The sequence below is a fragment of the Echeneis naucrates genome, chromosome 17, assembly GCF_900963305.1.
Source record: "Echeneis naucrates chromosome 17, fEcheNa1.1, whole genome shotgun sequence".
Classification (NCBI taxonomy): domain Eukaryota; kingdom Metazoa; phylum Chordata; class Actinopteri; order Carangiformes; family Echeneidae; genus Echeneis; species Echeneis naucrates.
This window is the reverse complement of record NC_042527.1, coordinates 4,264,444-4,283,071: the sequence shown is the minus strand read 5'-3', so window position 1 is coordinate 4,283,071 and position 18,628 is coordinate 4,264,444. Positions and strand designations below refer to the sequence as shown.

The 18,628-nt window shown below is 40.4% G+C and overlaps 1 protein-coding gene across 5 annotated transcripts in view; it reads left to right on the top strand.

Annotated features, from left to right (window-relative positions):
- Positions 1 to 7,270: 7,270 nt before the first annotated feature.
- Positions 7,271 to 18,628, top strand: part of ctnnd2b (catenin (cadherin-associated protein), delta 2b) — a 135,709-nt gene continuing 124,351 nt past the window's right edge. For all 5 annotated transcript variants that reach the window (XM_029524303.1, XM_029524302.1, XM_029524300.1 and 2 more), the window contains exon 1: positions 7,271 to 7,402. In XM_029524303.1, coding sequence (XP_029380163.1) covers positions 7,271 to 7,402 — 132 coding nt within the window. The remainder of the gene's footprint in view (positions 7,403 to 18,628) is intronic.

Here is an 18,628-nt window from a genome sequence, read left to right as displayed (position 1 = left end):
GCCTTTCGTAGCTCCAGAGGAAACTCTGTGAAGTCTGATAAACTGATGCCACTTGAGTTTGAAAATGACCAAAATCTGGGGCTATGGCGTTAAAAAGATTTGAGTTTATCACACTTCTGTGCACCACTGTTCATCTCTGCCACAGGCTAGAGGCTCAAGGCTACATTAACTATATTAATAACCAAATCTCAGACTAAAGTGCTCAGTCAGTTCAACATTTTCATAAGAAAAAGACTGTAGAATTAAAGACGTCATTTTTGACTTTACTGCATCAGTTTTTATTCTTTTTTTTTTCTTTTTAAACCTTCATCAAGTGCTAGACAGTGTGGGACCCAATCTAAACTGAACAACTGGGACAGTTTCCAGTGTTCAGGTCTTTATAAAGCCTCGCAATTGGTCCAACCAGACCCATGGATGCGTTTATGTAAACTTGTAGGGATCATCAAATTGGCAGTGCAATTTGAATGAGAACTATATGAATGCAACAAAACCTCTTTCATGTTACACTATTTGATCCACATATTTTAAACTGTCTGTTAGTCCAGATGTCACAACGTAAGACTAAGTGGATTTAAACATTTACATTGCAAAGGTTATATTCACTGTACGAGCAGTTTTTCACACCAAAATGATTTATGCGAAGCGTTAAAGTCAAACAAATGTAATTAATGCTTTACATTCTATTTTAACAAAGGTGATTTATTCTGAATCATTAGCTTAAACCCTGCGTAGTTGACATCCAATTTCGCTGAGATTCATCCTCCGCTTCCTTTCCTTTGCTGGCTTATTGCTGCATTTTCTGGTGCGCTGCCACCATGTCTCAATCACTATACTAGCAAGCAGACACTGGCACTCTGCTGTGACTTTTGTCAAAAACAACATAAAAAAGACTTTCTAGTAAAAGGAAAACACTAGAAGAGGTCAGGACCGCTGTGCCGCTGTGTGTGTCATTTTTTTTCCTCTCCAGAATTGTTTAAGTGGTACAAATATTTTGCAGGCGATGTAGTCGCTGTTTGTTAAATGGTGTAGACTCTACTGACTGCATAGACAAATAAACTTAATTTACCTATCGTCACGTGCCATTGTTCTTTGCATTGCAAGTTCCTGTTCTATTGTTGTGTCCGTGCAGAGTACAGATCAGAGGATTCACATGCAAACTTCCAAACTCCCCAAAGCCCCATGTTTAATTGATTTTGTCTAATTCACTGGGCTGTTTTAGACACAGGGTTAAAAGAAGATCATGCATATATGACATCGCTCCAACAGGTACGACCCAAACAATAAAACCGTAGCTCATGCTGATGATGCTGGGTCTTAATAAATACATAATGACACACAGACACTGCTAATTACATTATTAATGGAAGTGTTAAAGTCTTGTTATCTTGAAAGCACGGGCACAGGGTCTAGACAAAAGGACAGATGACTGGTGAAGCCCAAACAAAACAGTGTAGCAAGTTTTAATGAGGTAACAAGGGACTGCCCGTCAAACACATAACAAACAGTTACATCCCAGAAGGGACACACGCACGCTTGTGCTCTAGTGCTCCCTCCACACACACATGTATAGAGAAATGCAAGTACACAACGCTCATCCATCCGTAGCACAGGAAAATAAAATGTCCACACGGAATTTTAGCTGATTTACTGCTGATCTGTGAAGAAGTCTGTCTTCACCAAAACATCCCTGTCTCAGACCTGACTGATAAGCTTAGAGGGTCAAAAGATTAAGCTCAGTATTCCCCACATCAGCCACGTCAATCATAGCATGGTGATCAGCATTTACAATGTTACAGCAATATCAGAGATTACCGCTTTGAAATGCAGGGCTAAATACCCCTGCATTACGGCGCTGAAATATAGACTTAAAAATCCAAGATTATACTTCAGTAAAATAAAGCCTTTACGGCCTAATCCATATTCAAAGTCTTGTCTCCGCCGGGCTGTGGGCCTCAGTAACCTAATTCTAGCGGCTGTTATTGGGAAAAGCTGCTTTGTACTGGTCAGTTGTGCGACGAGGGTGAGGGCTTGAGCACGGTCTGTTGAAGTGACCTATATTTGGCTGCCTGCCTCGTTTGCACAGTCAGAGCCAGAGATTCTCTTGTTTTGTTCTATAGACACACTGGCCCCGCCTGGCAGTCTTCTCCCGCTCTCTGATTGAGCTGGGGCTTGAATGTACCAGCCATGTGAAATATTTCATGCATGTGGATGCTTCCAGAAAAGCTAAAGAATTCATGCAGGGAAACAGAACATCATTCAGCTGCAGTGTAGAGGAATTCTTTGCCAGAGTGTATCGATGCCTAATACGATCAAGTATTCAGAGATGGGAATAATCACAGTGAGAGTGAGTTAAATGGTCATGCCAGCATGCTAACATCCTTGCTCTGACATTAGTGGCATTAGTTGGTATGCTCATCGAGTTAGTTAGTGTAAGGAAAGTGAAATGTTTTTCAGAGTGCTATAAGAAATTAACCCTCATATTCATTTTTCATAGCTGGGGAATTCAAGCACTGGTTGTTGAGATATTTCAGCCAATACCACAAGCGTTAACCACATGGAGGCGCTGGTTGAAAAGTCAGAGGAGCAGGAGCAGCCTGTGCACATGATGAATGTCTGCACAATGTTTCTTGGTAATCCATCCAAGAGTTGTTGGGCTGTCTCAGTCAAGGCCAAAGCTGTGGACCAAAGGACGAACATTACAATCCCAGAATGTTATGGTACAGTGAGACAGTATAAAAATGTAAAGTGACCGCAACATCTGAGGTTATCAGAATCTTCACGATGCTAAAAACCTGAACCGGAAATGGTTTCAAGTAAGCATTTACATTTAAACATCAACATAATAATAACAGCACAGCTATTTTTGTATTCCAATAACAGTACTTGGCTTGTCTGCTACACACCCAGTCTGTAGTTATATTATTAATAGCGTAATTTTGACTTCAATCCCACCTATCAATGGATCAGCAGCTACAGCTGACTATAAGTGCCTGTGTTTCAAGAAACTGGTCTTGAAATACAATTGTAACAAGAGTAATTAGCGTTAGTATTGTGTTTTGCATCTCTGCTGTGATTTTATTAGTAGAGTTAATTGAGTTAGTAGTTGTTAGTTGAGCTTTCATCTCCATTTCTAACATTCTTACTGTACTTACTGGCAGTTTTCACACATAAAAACAGTCCTTTTAAAATAGCCAGTGCATTTGAAAAAGCTTTTGTGGAGGAGGCTTTGTGCTTTTTATCTGGGACGCTAATGCTAAAGCTACCCATCCAGACTTTCTTTGACTCTCATGGCTGAATTTTAATCTCAGCCTGCAGGTTGCGCTCCTGTGTCTGATGCTGCGTTACAGAAATGTTTGCCTTGCGACATCAGCAAACTACACTGAGCAGGCCAGAAATAAACAGGGTGAAAAAGTAGTTGTTGTTTGTGCAAGCATGATGAGCATGACCAGGCCATCAAGACAAGTTAAGTCAATATTTTCAGTGCGTTCGGTGCATGCTTGTTGAACAGTTCAGTGCAAATACACATACCGCTACATCCCTAATGTAAAGTGAAACTTCTCTCAGTTAACTATTATAATGCATATAAAGCAGCTCATTGCAGGAGTCTGTGGAAATTAAAGGAATTTTACATTATCTCAAACCACCACCAAATTACCGCTGAAAACCACAGAGACCTACCATACAGATTCAAGTTATTATTATCAGCATAATACAGGATATTTATGGGTGAACATACGGAAATATGAATTCACATCACTCACTATAATTTAAAGCCTCCTCTCTTTTTACAAAAGTAGGCAAAAATGGGAGTATCAAAATTTTGTGGGATTTCGTATAGTATATTTTAGAAAGATGGGGGGATGGAGACATTCGGACGAGCAGAGGTAATGGAAAGTAATGGAAAAGAACAGAGGATGAATGAAAGACTTGTGCAGTCACATGAGGATGCAAAAAAGAAGGAAAGAAAAAGGTGATGGTGTGATCACTGAGCATGTAGTGGTGTCAGTAGATGGGGTTGGGAGGAGCCTCCAGGAGGCTTCCGGTGCTTTTCCTTGTTCAGAGGTTCAAACTCAACTGGCAATCTTTTGGGCCATCCTCCTCCTATCTTCCTCTGCTGTGTTCTGCCTAATAAAGCAGAAATGTGTTGAAAAGAAATAGGAGATAGGAGAAATAGGTCAATTGCAGACAAGCGATCAGGGAGAGAGGGAGGTTTCAATGCAAAAAAGCCAGAGCAATGCCAGGGTGACAGAAGGACACGAGAAAGGGATTACTAGTTTAAATATAAAGGTGAATGTTAATAAAAATATTTATGTAAAGATGGAGAGTGCACACTCCAAAATGGAAGACGGGTAAAGCCATATTAACACCATTCAGTGACCAGAGATAGTTGCGTAACAGCATACAATATTATTTAGTGCCATGGGCTTTAGCTCAGAGGCACTACTTCTACTGTGCCTCTGAGCAAAGCACGAGGCACTACTTAATCTTCTCCATACTTCTTCTTCTTCTTCTTCTTCTTCTTCTTATTCTCCATTACACTTCTACTTTTCTTATGTCTCTCTTTTTTCCTCACCTTCCTCTCTTCCTCTCCACCACTCTCTTGCTACTCTTGCTTTCTATCCACCCCTCCTTTCTTTTTGACTCTCCTTCTCCCCTCTCTTTTCCTCTTTCATCCTTGCATGCTGCTCACAGGCTTTACTTTTATTTAGTTTTCTGTTTTTTTGCCTTTTTACCTTTTTCAACATGATGCTTCTGCTGCCTCATGCTGACAGCCTGCCTTTCATGTGCATGCATGGAAGTTGGTGGTTGAGGGCACGTGTTATTACGTGTGTGTGTGTGTGCCTGTGCTCATGCGCTTGTGTGATGACAAGTCTGTCATTTTTGGTGTCTAAACGCTGGCTGATGCAGCCGTGACACCAGCTCTGTGCTGCATCTGGATTACGTGTGCTCCTACACTCGGTCAAATACAGGATGACACATGGCATCAAACATGTTTGCATCTGTGTGTGTGTGTTTGTGCCAGGTGTTGTGATGCTTGGCTTACATCCAGCAGGTTCTCCAAATTAGGTTTAGAGCTTGTTTCATATTGACGCAATGATGCTAAAACTGATTATAAATTAGTCAAATTCTATAATATCATGGTGACCGCTTCAGTTGTCACTCTTAATACTGCTACCACCTTATGAACACAAACACCCATACATATATATAGGGAGGTGAAATTGCCTCCAACACCGCCTGCACCACGGAAACGGAAAAGCAATAGATACACCAAAAGCAATAAAAAAAAAAAATAATGATATATATATATATATATATATATATATATATATATATATATATATATACAGTAGGAGTCAAAAGTTTGAATAGAAATGTGTGTCCAACCTTAGACTGGTGCTTTTTATGTACAGTTGCATATATAGCTATGATGAACATGTTTCACTGTCACCTTTACTGACTTTAACTTCATAAACGTCATATAATGAAGTGCAGCATGTGCACGCCTTAACTTGTGGACAAATTCACTGCTTCCATTTCCCAAACAGCGCAAACCTTTGAGTGTACATCTGTCGTCGAGGCCTTAAAGGATAAGACTGGAAGACTCCATGTTTTCTTATTGTCAACAAACAACATGAAAAGACAAAGCCAACAATGAACTGATCCAACTAACAAATGTTGTGTTTGTATCTAAAGCCTGACAGATCTCTCTTTCCCTCTGTGCTGCAGAGTGAACCATGCTGTTTAGCGGGGTGACACGTCCTTTCATTACTACGAACACTCAAGCTGTAGTTTATGTAGACTCACTCCCATATACACCATCCTGTTTCTGGGGATAGTCACCAGCACATGAAATCTATATTAATCCACGTCAGAAAATAGTTACTGACAAATGCATTATTTGGTCCTGTTTGAATAACTATCGCTTGAGCTACTGACGGATTAGGGAAATTGGAGTTATGGGTAGAGATGGACTAACATGCAATGTGATGGTAATGTGACATTATCATTCATATTTTTGTTTGCTTGCTTGTTTTGTTTTCTTTTTATTTGTTTGTTTTGCTTCAACTATTTTGCAATAAGTAACAGTTGTAGCTGTACTACATATGGTTTGGACGTTTTTCCTGGCTGTAGAAGATTTTTATTTTAGCTCCCTTATGAACCAGGTTGGAGTGGACAGTGAACAGTGGACAGCTTTGAGTTTATGCTCGTCAGATTTGGATATCTCTCTTAGTTTCACACGTAATTTCCCGCAAAAATAGACATGGAAAAGACTTTTTCATTCATGACGTTGGTATAATATCAAAACCTTTGCAAAAAACTGAACCCTCATTATACCTTGTATGTCTAAGCTAAATCTAATAGTGAGATGAATAGGAAAAAATATGATCGCTGTAACTATCTTCTATGCATATGGAGAAATAAATGAATTAGTTAATCAGTAAAATCCAACATTAGAGACTCCTATAAACTTGAATTGAACTGCAGCAGTTCTACAATGTACCTGCAATATAGGCCAATGGTTGTTGGCATTGTATAGGTTGTGGCTGTGCAGCTATTATTGTTCAAAATCGGATTGTAGTGTGCTGGTTGTGTTTGCCTCACCTTGGCTACAGTGCCTGATAAATGCATATGGACTGCAGCACTATTTGCTGTTAATATCTGTTGGATGGGTTCGTACTTTTTTATTATGAGAAAACAGAAAAAAATATATAACATTACTACCTCTGTAATTTCTGCTAACCACAACTACTGTTCTACCTTTTATTCCCAAACTATCACTGGAGTCTGCACTCCTTTCATTTCTTTTTCTTTCTTTCCCAATGGCCTAGTTTTCATGTTATGTAATGTGCTGGCGCACCTGTCCAGGATGTGTCATTGCCCTTTGCCAAATACACGCTGGGGTGAACTCCAGCTCTTCATGACCCTGAACATGAATAAGCCAAAGAGAAAATGTAAATACTGTGCTAATAACAGAGCACATAAATTAGCACTGATCAAAGTGTTGCACTAGAAGAAGCACATTATCATCTAAACATATTATGGGCATCACATCGTAATGCATTACACAGGGACTATATTAAATGTGTGGAATCCAACTTTTAATATGTCAATATAAGCGCACTGATCTTGTATCTTTAACTCTGTATGTGTGCCTCTCCCCTTCTCTGTGATGTTGGTGTCTGGAGTGTGGCAGCAAATCAGCCTAAATTTTGGCATAATATTAATAATAGTAAAGAGTTGAATGTTCCTGTCTTTTCCAGGAGGTATGCCAGTGCCTGAGGTGGCATCTGACACTGCCAGCGCTGCCACCATGTTGAGCCCCGTCCTCAATGCCTCCAATGGAGACGGCTCGGAATCTGAAACCACCTCCGCCATCCTCGCTTCCGTCAAGGAACAGGTTAGTGTTTATGCTTGTGTCTGTGTGAGTCTGCATGTGGCATATGCGGATGGATGTCACAATTAATGAAGTATGAATGCCAGAATGAAATGAGGATAATTCCTCCTGTCCTTACTGGGTGAGAAGAGGCGACAGCACACAGTAAACACAAATGATTGAATGCCCATCTGACCTAATGTGTCACAAATATGACACCACATTTTGATCTGTTTGTGGAAAGCCCCAGGCTGCAGCCACTCGGTGCAATTTTGAAAATGCTCTAATGTGGTGGGATGCATCATTTCCCGCATTTTGTCAAAGTTGGAGCAGCTTTGTTTATCTGCTGTGTCTGACATGGCAGGAAAGGGGGAAGGTACCTTGATTTTTTTTTTTTTTTTTCCCCTTCTGTAAAGCTAACATTATTTTTTTAGAACTAGATCATGTTTGCCATTCATTATCAAATCAAATCAAATCAAATCAGATGTATTTATGGAGCGCCAAATCATAACAAAGTTACATCAAGGCACTTTACATATAGAGCCGGTCTGGACCAAACTCTTTATGAAATCATTTAAAGGGACCCAACAGATCTCCCCCACAAGCAAGCACTTGGCGACAGTGGCAAGGAAACTCTTCCTTTAAGAGGTAGAAAACTCGGGCAGAACCAGACTCAGGGGGGGCCCCCATCTGCCTCGATCGGATGGGTAGAGAGGTGGAGAGGGAGAGGGACAGGGTGAGAGGGAGAGAGAGAGGGTGAGAGGGAGAGACAGGGAGACAGATGGTGGGGGTGGGGTGTGTGGATCAGTGTGTCAAGGTTGGAATTTTTATCACTCTGCCAGAATGTGACTCTTTTTACCCTATCATTTTTAAATCCTGCATAATTAACTGTTCAGACTGACATTGTGTCTCTCCATACTTCTTCTCGTCATGACTTGTTGACATATGGGTGAAGGGCAGATCCCCTGCTATCTTATGTTGTCCTAGCTGGTATTTAACATGTGACTTGACTCTTTTCCTAAGTTTTTGGACTGGCCTGCACTAAAGGTGTGATCGGTGCATAATATTACACATTATTACCTCAAGTCCATATTTTCAAACGGCCCTGTGACCGACTGGCGATCTGTCCAGGGTGTACCCCTCTCTTGCCCAATGTGAGCTGGGATTGGCTCTAGCAACCCCCGCAGCCCAGAAATTGAGAAGTGGAGGATGAATGAATGAATGAATATTTACAGACTTTGACCGTTGAAGTGTCAAGTTGAGCTTGTTTTCCTGATAGTCTGGGTTATTTCACGTGGGGGATGCAGTGAGGGGACAGCAAAAAGCAGCACTGTCTTACGCTGTTGATCAGCTGTTTGACTCAGAGTTGAGTCAGAGCGAGGGTTCGCCTGTGAGTAGAAATACACTTCCGAAGAAAGGTGCTGTTTCACAGAGGTAACACTATTAAAATACTCCAAATAAAGTGACCACTTGAATTATTGAAGTCTTTCTAAATGGATAAGTTGTGTTTATCTTTGTCTGTGTCTGCAGCAGCTCATCACAGTGTTCATGAGTGTTTCTCTAAACTTTGCACTATGATAATTGTACTGCGACTGAAATAAACTTCACTATCACTTAAAGTTATTTACCCAATTAACCAACTACCCTCTGAAAGAAAGGCTCTCATTGACTTCAGACTTCCTCAGAAGTCTGAGCATCACCAGACGGATTTTAAATTGTACTGAAAGATTCAGAGGACTGGATCCAGGCTAATAGCACAGAGAGCTAGGACAATTTATCAACAATGAGTCCACGCGTAGACTGTCTCAACTGCTGAAAGGGAACTTTTTTCAGTTTGGTCTAGTCAGTTTACACACACATGAACTGTATATATGAATACACATTCAAAACTTTACACTATCTTAATAATTGTTGGCATTTTGAGCCTCATTTTGTCCCGCATAAATCTTTCTGATTTGTTTTTGTTTTTTTTTTTTGCTATGTTCAGGAAGGAGAGATTCAGAATTTTAATTTCAAACTGTTCTTTTGTTGTTGTTGTTGTGAAAACACCTGTTGTCATTTATATTTTACAAAAAGAACCTTACCCTTTCGTAGATATCTGTTGATTTAAAACCAGCCTTAGTGTAACATTTAATATCCCACTGAGAGGTAAACAGGTACAGGAGAATAATTTGTGCATACTCCGAGCAACGGGAAATAAAATTGTTGGTTTGGAACTTTTCTGAAGAGAACCTTCCATTTTAGACCTAGAGTGAAGCTCAAATGCTTGACAAGTGGCAATTCGGGTTTATCCACTGGGAACACTCCATGCTTCTGCCGAATTTAGTGTTAATCCACCCGGCAGTTGTTTAGATATTTTAATCCGGACCCAAGTGTTGAACAGATGGACAGTTGCACCAGCAGTGACATCCGACAGAGCCACACTACTGCGGTTTTTAAACACGAGTTTTATTCTGATTCAGCTCCTCTGGGAAAAGCATCAATCGACATGAAGCACTATTTTACATTTAAAGTCCAGCCAGTTTACAATTTAAGGTCTGTCCGTGAATCTTGTGAGGAGGACTACTACATAAGTAAAAAAAAAAAAAAAGGAAATCTGATATCTTCAAATGATGTCAACTGTGTGGAGAATAGAGCTCTCCAGGTGTCTGTAGCCTGCTTCTCATCTCTGCTTGGCACTTCATTCCTACTGGCCTGAACAGCTGAATATAAGGCCTTTTTTAGACAAGTGGACAGCTCAGGTGTGAATGAACCCAGGATGCAGTAAAAATACATTTGAGAACCAGTGTGTGAGACCATATGGGGAAATGGTCTTGGCCCCACATGGTCACATATTGTCAGCAATGTGAAAGCAGTTATGTCCTTGAGGGACACAGCGAGTGGATTATTTGATTAAAGCCTAAAAGCGAACTCACAAATGGCTGCGTTGCATTTGTGGGTCCTCTGGTTTCCCCCCACCATCCAAAGACATCATATTTGGGTTAACTAGTGACTCTAAATTGTCCGTAGTGTGAGTGGCTGTTGGTCTCTGTCTGTCTCTGTGTGTTGGCTCTGTGATGGACTGGTGACCTGTCCAGGGTGTACCCCACCCTCACCCAGTGTGTGGCCCTAGCACCCTCCACGACCCGGAAACAGATACACAGTTGAATGAATGAATGTCGCAGTGTGCTTGAGTGGAACACAGTCCTTGTTTTCTTCTACTTTTTTTTTTTTTTTTTTTTTTTTAACTGTCCATCACAAGCTGAACTGCTTAAGAGTTACCTCAGCGACATCACACCCCTGTAACAGTTGATAGCACCGCTGCGAAGGTCGACTCTATCTCGAATCACACTCAAAAGATGTGCAATGTGTATTTGTGCGTGCGGTTGTGTGTGTGGGCGGCTCGATACTTGATATTGTGGACACTGTGTCTGTCCTCGAGTACTATAGGATGTGAGGAAAACTACTCAGACGCTAAAGATAGTCAGAAAATGCTGAGGGTACAGAAAATAATGGACTGTGTATGTTTGAGGCCAGAGCCTCACTCTCTACAATGGGATACTACAATGTTCTCGAAGACCATTTCTAGTCTAAGTAGGTCATGCACAACTGGACACACACACACACACACACACACACAGATGATCTAGGGCATGGTAATGGCCCTCTGATGAAAATGTGTAAAAAGAGGAGAAGACAGGAATGGAGCTATTTGAGCTACAGATACTGTAGCTGCTCCATCCTTCCTCCTCTACAAGTTGGAATCATTACATGTTCCTGCGCTGGAGTGAAGTTATTATTGTTTTTATAAGTCAGTCATTTGTCACCTCCTGTCACACTTCTTTCAGCATGTAATTTTCAGTATGTTTGGGCTGATGCCAGTGTTTGTTAACCCGACCATAGAAAGGAAGTAGGGATGTGTTTTGAGGAGATTTTCAGCCAGTGCATGTCCCACACACACACACACACACACACACACACTCAAATCCTTCCTATTGATTTTGTTTCCTACGACAAGACCTGATGTGCACCCATTCAGTTTATAGACACACACACACGCACACACACTCTGCTATGTAAATGCAGCCTCTGCTGACTCACACCAGGAGATCCCTGCTGTCGTTTCTCCTCTGTTTCCTTCTACCCACATGAGATTGATTAGCCATTCGACGCTGTATTTATCACATCCGTCAGCCTTTATCTGTGAATCATTCATCATCTCTGCTGTCAACACATCTGTTATTGGGGAAGCACAATGTCAAGTGCCGGCCCTGAAAGAGGTTCCTTCCAGAGTGAGATGTGGCCTGTTCAAAAATTCGGAGATATTTTCTTACTGAAAGATAAAGTGAAAGCAGTACAAATCTATTGATTAGCTGTCATTTACTTGCAGCTTTGAAATATTAAGATATTATTAAAGATAAATATTTAAAAAATTGTGAGCATTATTTAATCCTGCCAGCAGATGAGGACAACCAATGCACTTAATTTTGTTTTCAAAAAGCTATTTAGTGTTAATTTTTATTAAAAATTAAAATTTTTAATATTAAAAAAAGGCTTTTTGCATATTTAATAAAGGGCTTTACTGGAGTCTGGGGGCAGTAAAATCTGAGAAAGGAAGCATATATTGCTTTTGTTTGGCTCATGGGCTTCATATTTATCAAATTGTCCTATACCTATAGTCACCACAGCAAATTTAAATCAATGACAAACTACAGCATTAGCAACAAATAGCAATTATTTCACTATGAATAGATCAGAAAGAGAAACAGTCAAATAATGGCAGGAAAGATTCATTAAAAAAAAAAAAAATAAAAACTTAAATATCACACCTTAAATGCTCAGGCACTGCTTTAGGCACTACTTTCCTCAAAAACAAATCAAGCCCATTCTAAAAATAGACCCTGACAAATTCACTTTTCCAAAATTAAAAATCTCAACCACTGTTTGTGATGGAATGTGTCGTATTGTTTCATAATTTTGACAACCACAACAGCTACTCACACTCACAGTCAGACCTACAGACAATTTAGAGTCACCAGTTAACCCAAACATGATGGGAGGGAACCAGAGTACCTGGAGGAAACCCACGCAGACACGGGGAGAACATACAAAGTCCACACAGAAAGGCTCCAGGCTGGGAACTGAACCCATAACCATCTTGCTGTGGGAAAACAGCGCTAACTGCTATGCCACCGTGCTGCCCACGTATTCTTCCATTAATCCTTAATAACAGTAATCGTTGATAACTAAGACATGGTTGTTTTTGGCCGTGTTTGATGACAATGTTAAGATAAACAACAGATTTCTCTTTTAAAAATAATGATGAATAATGAATGTCAATCTTCCTTCTAAATGAATTGCCCTGACCTTAAATGTTCTTCAACAGCAGGTCTTGTCTTTATGGGTTGAGATAATATGATTCACAGTGCATGTCTTAAAAAGCCTTCTGACGGAACATATGTGGAGGCAATTGTAAATCAAATCAACTGCAGCTGAAGTCATTTACATAGTTTGTCCCAATGAGCACACACCCAGGGCCTGATGTACGAAAGGTTTGCTCGTACAAAAACATGTGCAAACTTGATGTCACCCGCAAAAAAATGTGCAAGCTGATCTACTAACGGCGTGCACTGTGTCTTTGAAGTGAGCGAAACGACCCACGCTGTCCATTTAGCACCTTGGCCTTAATGAATATGGAATATGGGGCGTTTCTGCCCAGGTGAGCAAAATACTGGGAGGAGAAAATGCAGATAAGAAACATTAGCACACACATTGCAATCTATCAAACCTAAAAAATGACTGCACGGATTATGATTGCATCTAAATAGAATATGGTGGAAGGGCAGGTGCAAATCATCCCAGCTTTAGGCACAATGGCTGCTGCCATTGTCACCAGGAGGAAAAACAGGAACAACGAACATAGACGCAGAGAACGTATTTTTCCCTTTGGCATCAGTATATTTGGAATGACAGAAGAAAAAGTTATTCAGACATATCGCCATGCCATCTTGGAGCTGCTGAAGCTTATCTGAAGCCAACAACAAGGAGGAGTCATGCAATACCTGCCATGACCAAACTTCTGGCAGCGCTCCATTTCTTTGCATCTGGTTCATTCCAGCGCACAGTTGCCATTTCTGCTGGGGTCTCACAAAGCAGTTTGCCAGGTACACTCTCAGATGTATTAAATGCTATCATACGCAGAATGGGCAAGTACATTACATTTCCATCCACATGGGAAGCACCGAATGAAACCAAACATGGTTTTTATGTGGTTGCTGACTTTCCAAGAGTAATCAGAGCGGTTGACTGTACTCATGTGCAAATTGTGAGCATGTGTCCAGGAATCGCAAACACAGCCACTCATTAAACGCACAGGTGACTCCAAAGGAGTCATAACTAATGTTGTGGCAAAATATCCTGGTTCGCTTGCATGACTCATTCATCATGAGAAATAGCAGTATATTTTCAAAGTCAAGAGACAAAATTAAACCATGTATTTTCATATGTTTCCAAGGTGACAGTGCATATCCCCTGCATCCCTTCATCCTGACTCTGATACTCAACCCTACCAATCGACACAATGTGGTCCAAGATAGTGGAGCGCACATTTGGGGTGCTGAAAAAGCTGGCTCAGGTGTTTATTTGCCTCCTCTACTAGCACTTCCAATTCAACTGAATCAAATTTCATTTTGCACTTTCGCTCTTCCTCCCCACTCATCATGATGGAAATGGTGGCAGCGCACAAACTCCTCATTTAAATACTGCTGTTTGCACCTGTAGTCACTTTGGCAATTTCTCTTAAATAAAACAAAAGTAAAACGCACGCAAACCAAGCGTGCAAAATCTTACCACGAGCATGCAATTTAACCCCTTATCTGGGATCTTAGTAAATCAGGCCCCTAGTATGAAAGAGTTCAGAGCAGTTGGCTAATGATAACCAGTTAGTTCTATTTGACAAACAAAACACTGCAGTCACCCAAACCTGCCAATTAAAATGCTCAGTGAAAAGAAAGAAAAAGCTCACTGTGATCCTCATTAAAGAGAACATCCATGTGTTGGTGCTATGATTATTCCCAAGACTTGAAAGCACATTACATCACCGCTTCATCCTCCATTTCCATTATGTTGGCAACATGACCTCCCGCTGTGTTTTTACAAGCCACAACACTGGCTCAACTTAAGTAACTCCAGAAGAGAGATGTGGCATTCACTGCCTCATCAGAGAATGCAGAGAGGAAAAGCTGGTGAAAATGAGGGAACTCATAAGGGAAGGGAAAAATAGCAGGCGGCAGAAAAGTCAACCGATGGGAAGAAACATGAAGAAGAAAATTCATTACATAGGGCTTCTACTGAATATCAAATCTGAGTTTGCAGGCAGAATGTGGTGTTTCTGCAGCCTTTCAGCCACATGATAATTAATGTAAACCACGCTGCTCTGTGTTTCCGTTCAGTTTAATTGGCTCTGCAGCAGAAAACAGCTTCTCTCTGGTTTAACCTACAACTCATATCAGTCCAAATCAGACGTGTTATGATCCTGATCTCCCGTTTCCCTGTTAACTCCTCTCTCTACTCCTCCCGGCAGAGCAAGTGCCGAGGGGTGGGGTGATCTCCGGTAGCACTGTGCTCCCGGCACACCTGCCTCATTCTGCCCAATCAAGCCAGCTTCTTAAGCTACACTCAGCCAGAATGCTCTCTTTGATTGCTCCAGTGTTTGCTTATGTGTTTCCAGAGATCACATGCCCCTCGCCTTGCGATTGTTTTTTCTTCAGTGGTTTTTCTCCTGTACAGTGAGTTTGGTGAGTGACACTATTTTCTGTTGTACTTCGGTTTTTGCCTGTATCCCATTTTGCTGGTGATTTTCTGTTAGCCTTATCTGCTGTTACTTTTGGAAAGGATTTTGGTTGTTACTTTTTTTTCATCTTACTGAGCATACTGATTTTCTGTCGACGCTTTTATAAATATATATATATATATTTTTTTTTTTTTTTCCTTTTCTTTTTTTCTTCTTAAATTGAACTGCAACTGAAAGTATTCTGGATCCTGGTTTCCTTGCCTGGCACGTCACACAAAAGCAGTTTAGACTGAGGTAACTGAAGTTATAACTTTCTCTATCTCTCTATTAATTAAACATCTAATTTTCCCTTCCTTGCCTGCACTATCAATATTAAAAATATTGATCTGTTGCACGTTTGACTGATCACATAATGTATTTTTTTTTTTTTTTTTTTTTTGCATAAGCTGTGCATTATTGGTTTTAAAGTGCAAAATACAAAAATACCTTCAGTTTAGTATTATTGATGTTATGACATGCCAGATAATAAAAACACAGGATTAACAGTTTTTGTTAGCCAATGCTAATTGTAGCTGGCTGGCTGATGATTCATTGGGTTCTTTTATCTTTGTTTTTGTCCATCAGCCTTGTGATATTAATGGGTGTTATCAGCCTTTTCTTCCCGCCTCACTCCTACTCTCTGCATTTGTTTGTTTAGGATTAATTAAGATTTGTTTTGCATCATCATAACTAATTAAACTATCAAATATAGATCTTTTCTAAGTTCACAACAGCCAAGAACGGAAGTGGCTCAGATATCCAATTTAGTTTTAATTCTTATGCATCAATGGTGCGTTAATGAATGATTTTTGAAAGAATTATGCATGTCTGTGCATCAATTTATTGTAACTGCCTAAATTTGTACTTATATTTTGTGGCTTATGTGTTTCATGTGTCATGAAAGATGGAGGATGTCTGGATTTCCATCTGAACTCATAGTGTTTATCTGTCTAGACTATCTGTTCAGTTCAAACTTAACATGTCAGCCTCATCTCTTCCACACTGTTCAACTTTTATTTTACGAAGCATTCATCTTTGTCTCATTGCCATACTCCTCCAAAATTGATCATTTTGGAACTGTGTCTGTCCCCTGTTTACATTTGAAAACTTGCAGTCTGGGCAGATGGCGCAAACGGTGACATCGTCACATGTGGTCCCTCCTTGATTAGCTGTTGTCAGCCTCCAGTGCCAGTGGTTAAAGCAGCATGAGTAACAAATTAGTTATTAGTTACGTGTTACTGAGCTTGTTGCTGTAGCAGCTGTTGTGCAGTGAAATTTTGTGTTTTTAAAGCTGCTTGCTCATAGTATTTACTACAGCATTTTACAAGTACTGACACAAGGCAGTCTGCTTCCTGTCTCATGCCCAATGCCTGGGAACTAAAATGATCATCTTGTCAGAGAGGGTTTTCATTTTAAAATGAAACTGTAGTGCTTTCATCTGAACAACTTTCAGTGCAGTAGCTGAAAGTTGTCTTCATCAGGCCAATTGAAAGCAAACAATTTACTGGCTATGAATACATAGTTTCAAATAGACAGCAGAAGGATAATAGAATAAAAAAAAAAAGAAAAAAAGAAATATATATATATATATATATATTTCTTTTTTTAAAATTCTATTCTATATATATATATATATATATATATTTCTTTTTTTAAAATTCTATTCTATATATATATATATATATATATATATATAGTGATTTATTTATTGTATTCTCCACATACACTGACACTAGAGCGCTTACTGAGCGCTTACACTTACAAGACAGAAAATCAACAGGAAGTCTTTACCAGTCTGTCGGTAATACGCTTCACGAAGCGTGGCAGAGGGAAAACAAAGTGGACCTGGATTACACGTGTCTCAGGGAGACTGTGGCTTGTTGCATTTGATAAACTGGAACCTTGCCTGTGCCTGATTGGCCGAACAAATACTTTTGTTGGCATTTGGGGAACTATCCTACTGATTGTAATTTCCAACTAAAGGGATTTTTTTTTTTTTTTTTTTTTTTTTGCTGCCATGTGTGTGTGTGTGTGTGTGTGTGTACAGACACACACGCACTTGCACGCACTTGCACTTCTAAAAGAGTCTTACCTGGGGGTATGAACTTTATATAATTTCAAAAGACTGAGGCTAACTCTGCATCTCCAAAGGAAAATAAATACTAATATTCTTTAATTCCAAATATAAGATGTTGTATTAGTTTTAATGTGTATAACAATGGCAGCAGGCTAAGCAGCTGGAGGGGTACATTATATTGTCCCTCAAGAGAGCTGTAGGTCTAACCCGAGGTCCCCTCCCAGAAAGCCTCCAGGGGAAGGAGCCCAGGAGGCTTCCTCATCAGATGCCCAAACCACCTCAACTGGCTCCCATGGACATGAAGGAACAGCTCTACTCTGAGCTCCTTATGAATGCCTGAGCCCCTCACTTTATCTGTAAGGCTGAGCTTTGCCACTGTACGGACAGAACCCATTCCGGCCGTTTGTATCCACAATCTTGTTTTTTCGGTCACAGTACAAAACTCTTGGCCATACATGAGAGTTTGAGCAGAGATTAACTGTCAAATAGAGAGATTTGCCTTCCTACTCAACCCCCCCTCTTTACCATGAGGTCTGCATCGATACCCCAATGCCTGAAAAAGTAGCACCCATGAGGATAGGCATTTGGTTGAGTGCACTGTAGACCAGGTAGGATACAAAAACGGATCCACTTCTGCTATGGCAGACCAGTTCTACGGAAGTGTGTCTCCATTATAAGAAGAATAGCATGCATTCAGTCTCTTATATAGCTGTTTATAGCTGTTTTACATTGATGTAAAGCTATTGCTGTAGGAAGGTAAAGACATTTTAGCTCAGGATCTTCTCAGATTGTTCTCAAACTTAGCTGATATGCTAAATCAGGTAGCACACAGGTTAAGCCACCACAGTGGGGAAATACTACACATCAATGGGTATATGCTGCTCATGGACTTGGCTTTTTCATTTTCTCTGAATCATTGTTAGAATGATTTGCTGCTTGGCCCTGATGGTTGCTCAGGGTTAAATTTATTCTGAAGGTAACTTTAGTAAAAGACCCCAATTATTCCATTCCCTTGGTCCTTGATTTCAGCCCCACTATCCCTATGCACCATTGCAAAGCTATTGTTTGCTGTTTGGTGCTGGGCTTCAGCTCTGATTCACAGATACGTATGCCTTCTGTTTCCATACATTTGTTTAATGCTCATGTCAAAGTTTTTACGGCCTAAAGCTCAAAGTGGAGAAGTTGGAGCAATGCATTGTGGGTAAGCCCCAGGATAACCGAGAGGCTCTGAAATTTGTCATCTTGATCATACTGTCCACTTTCTCTCTGTTGCATGCCACAAAACTAAATAATGACCGGGGTCTTCCAGACGTGTGTGCGCGTGTGTGTGTGTGTGTGTGTGCTCCAGACTACAGAACTCAGC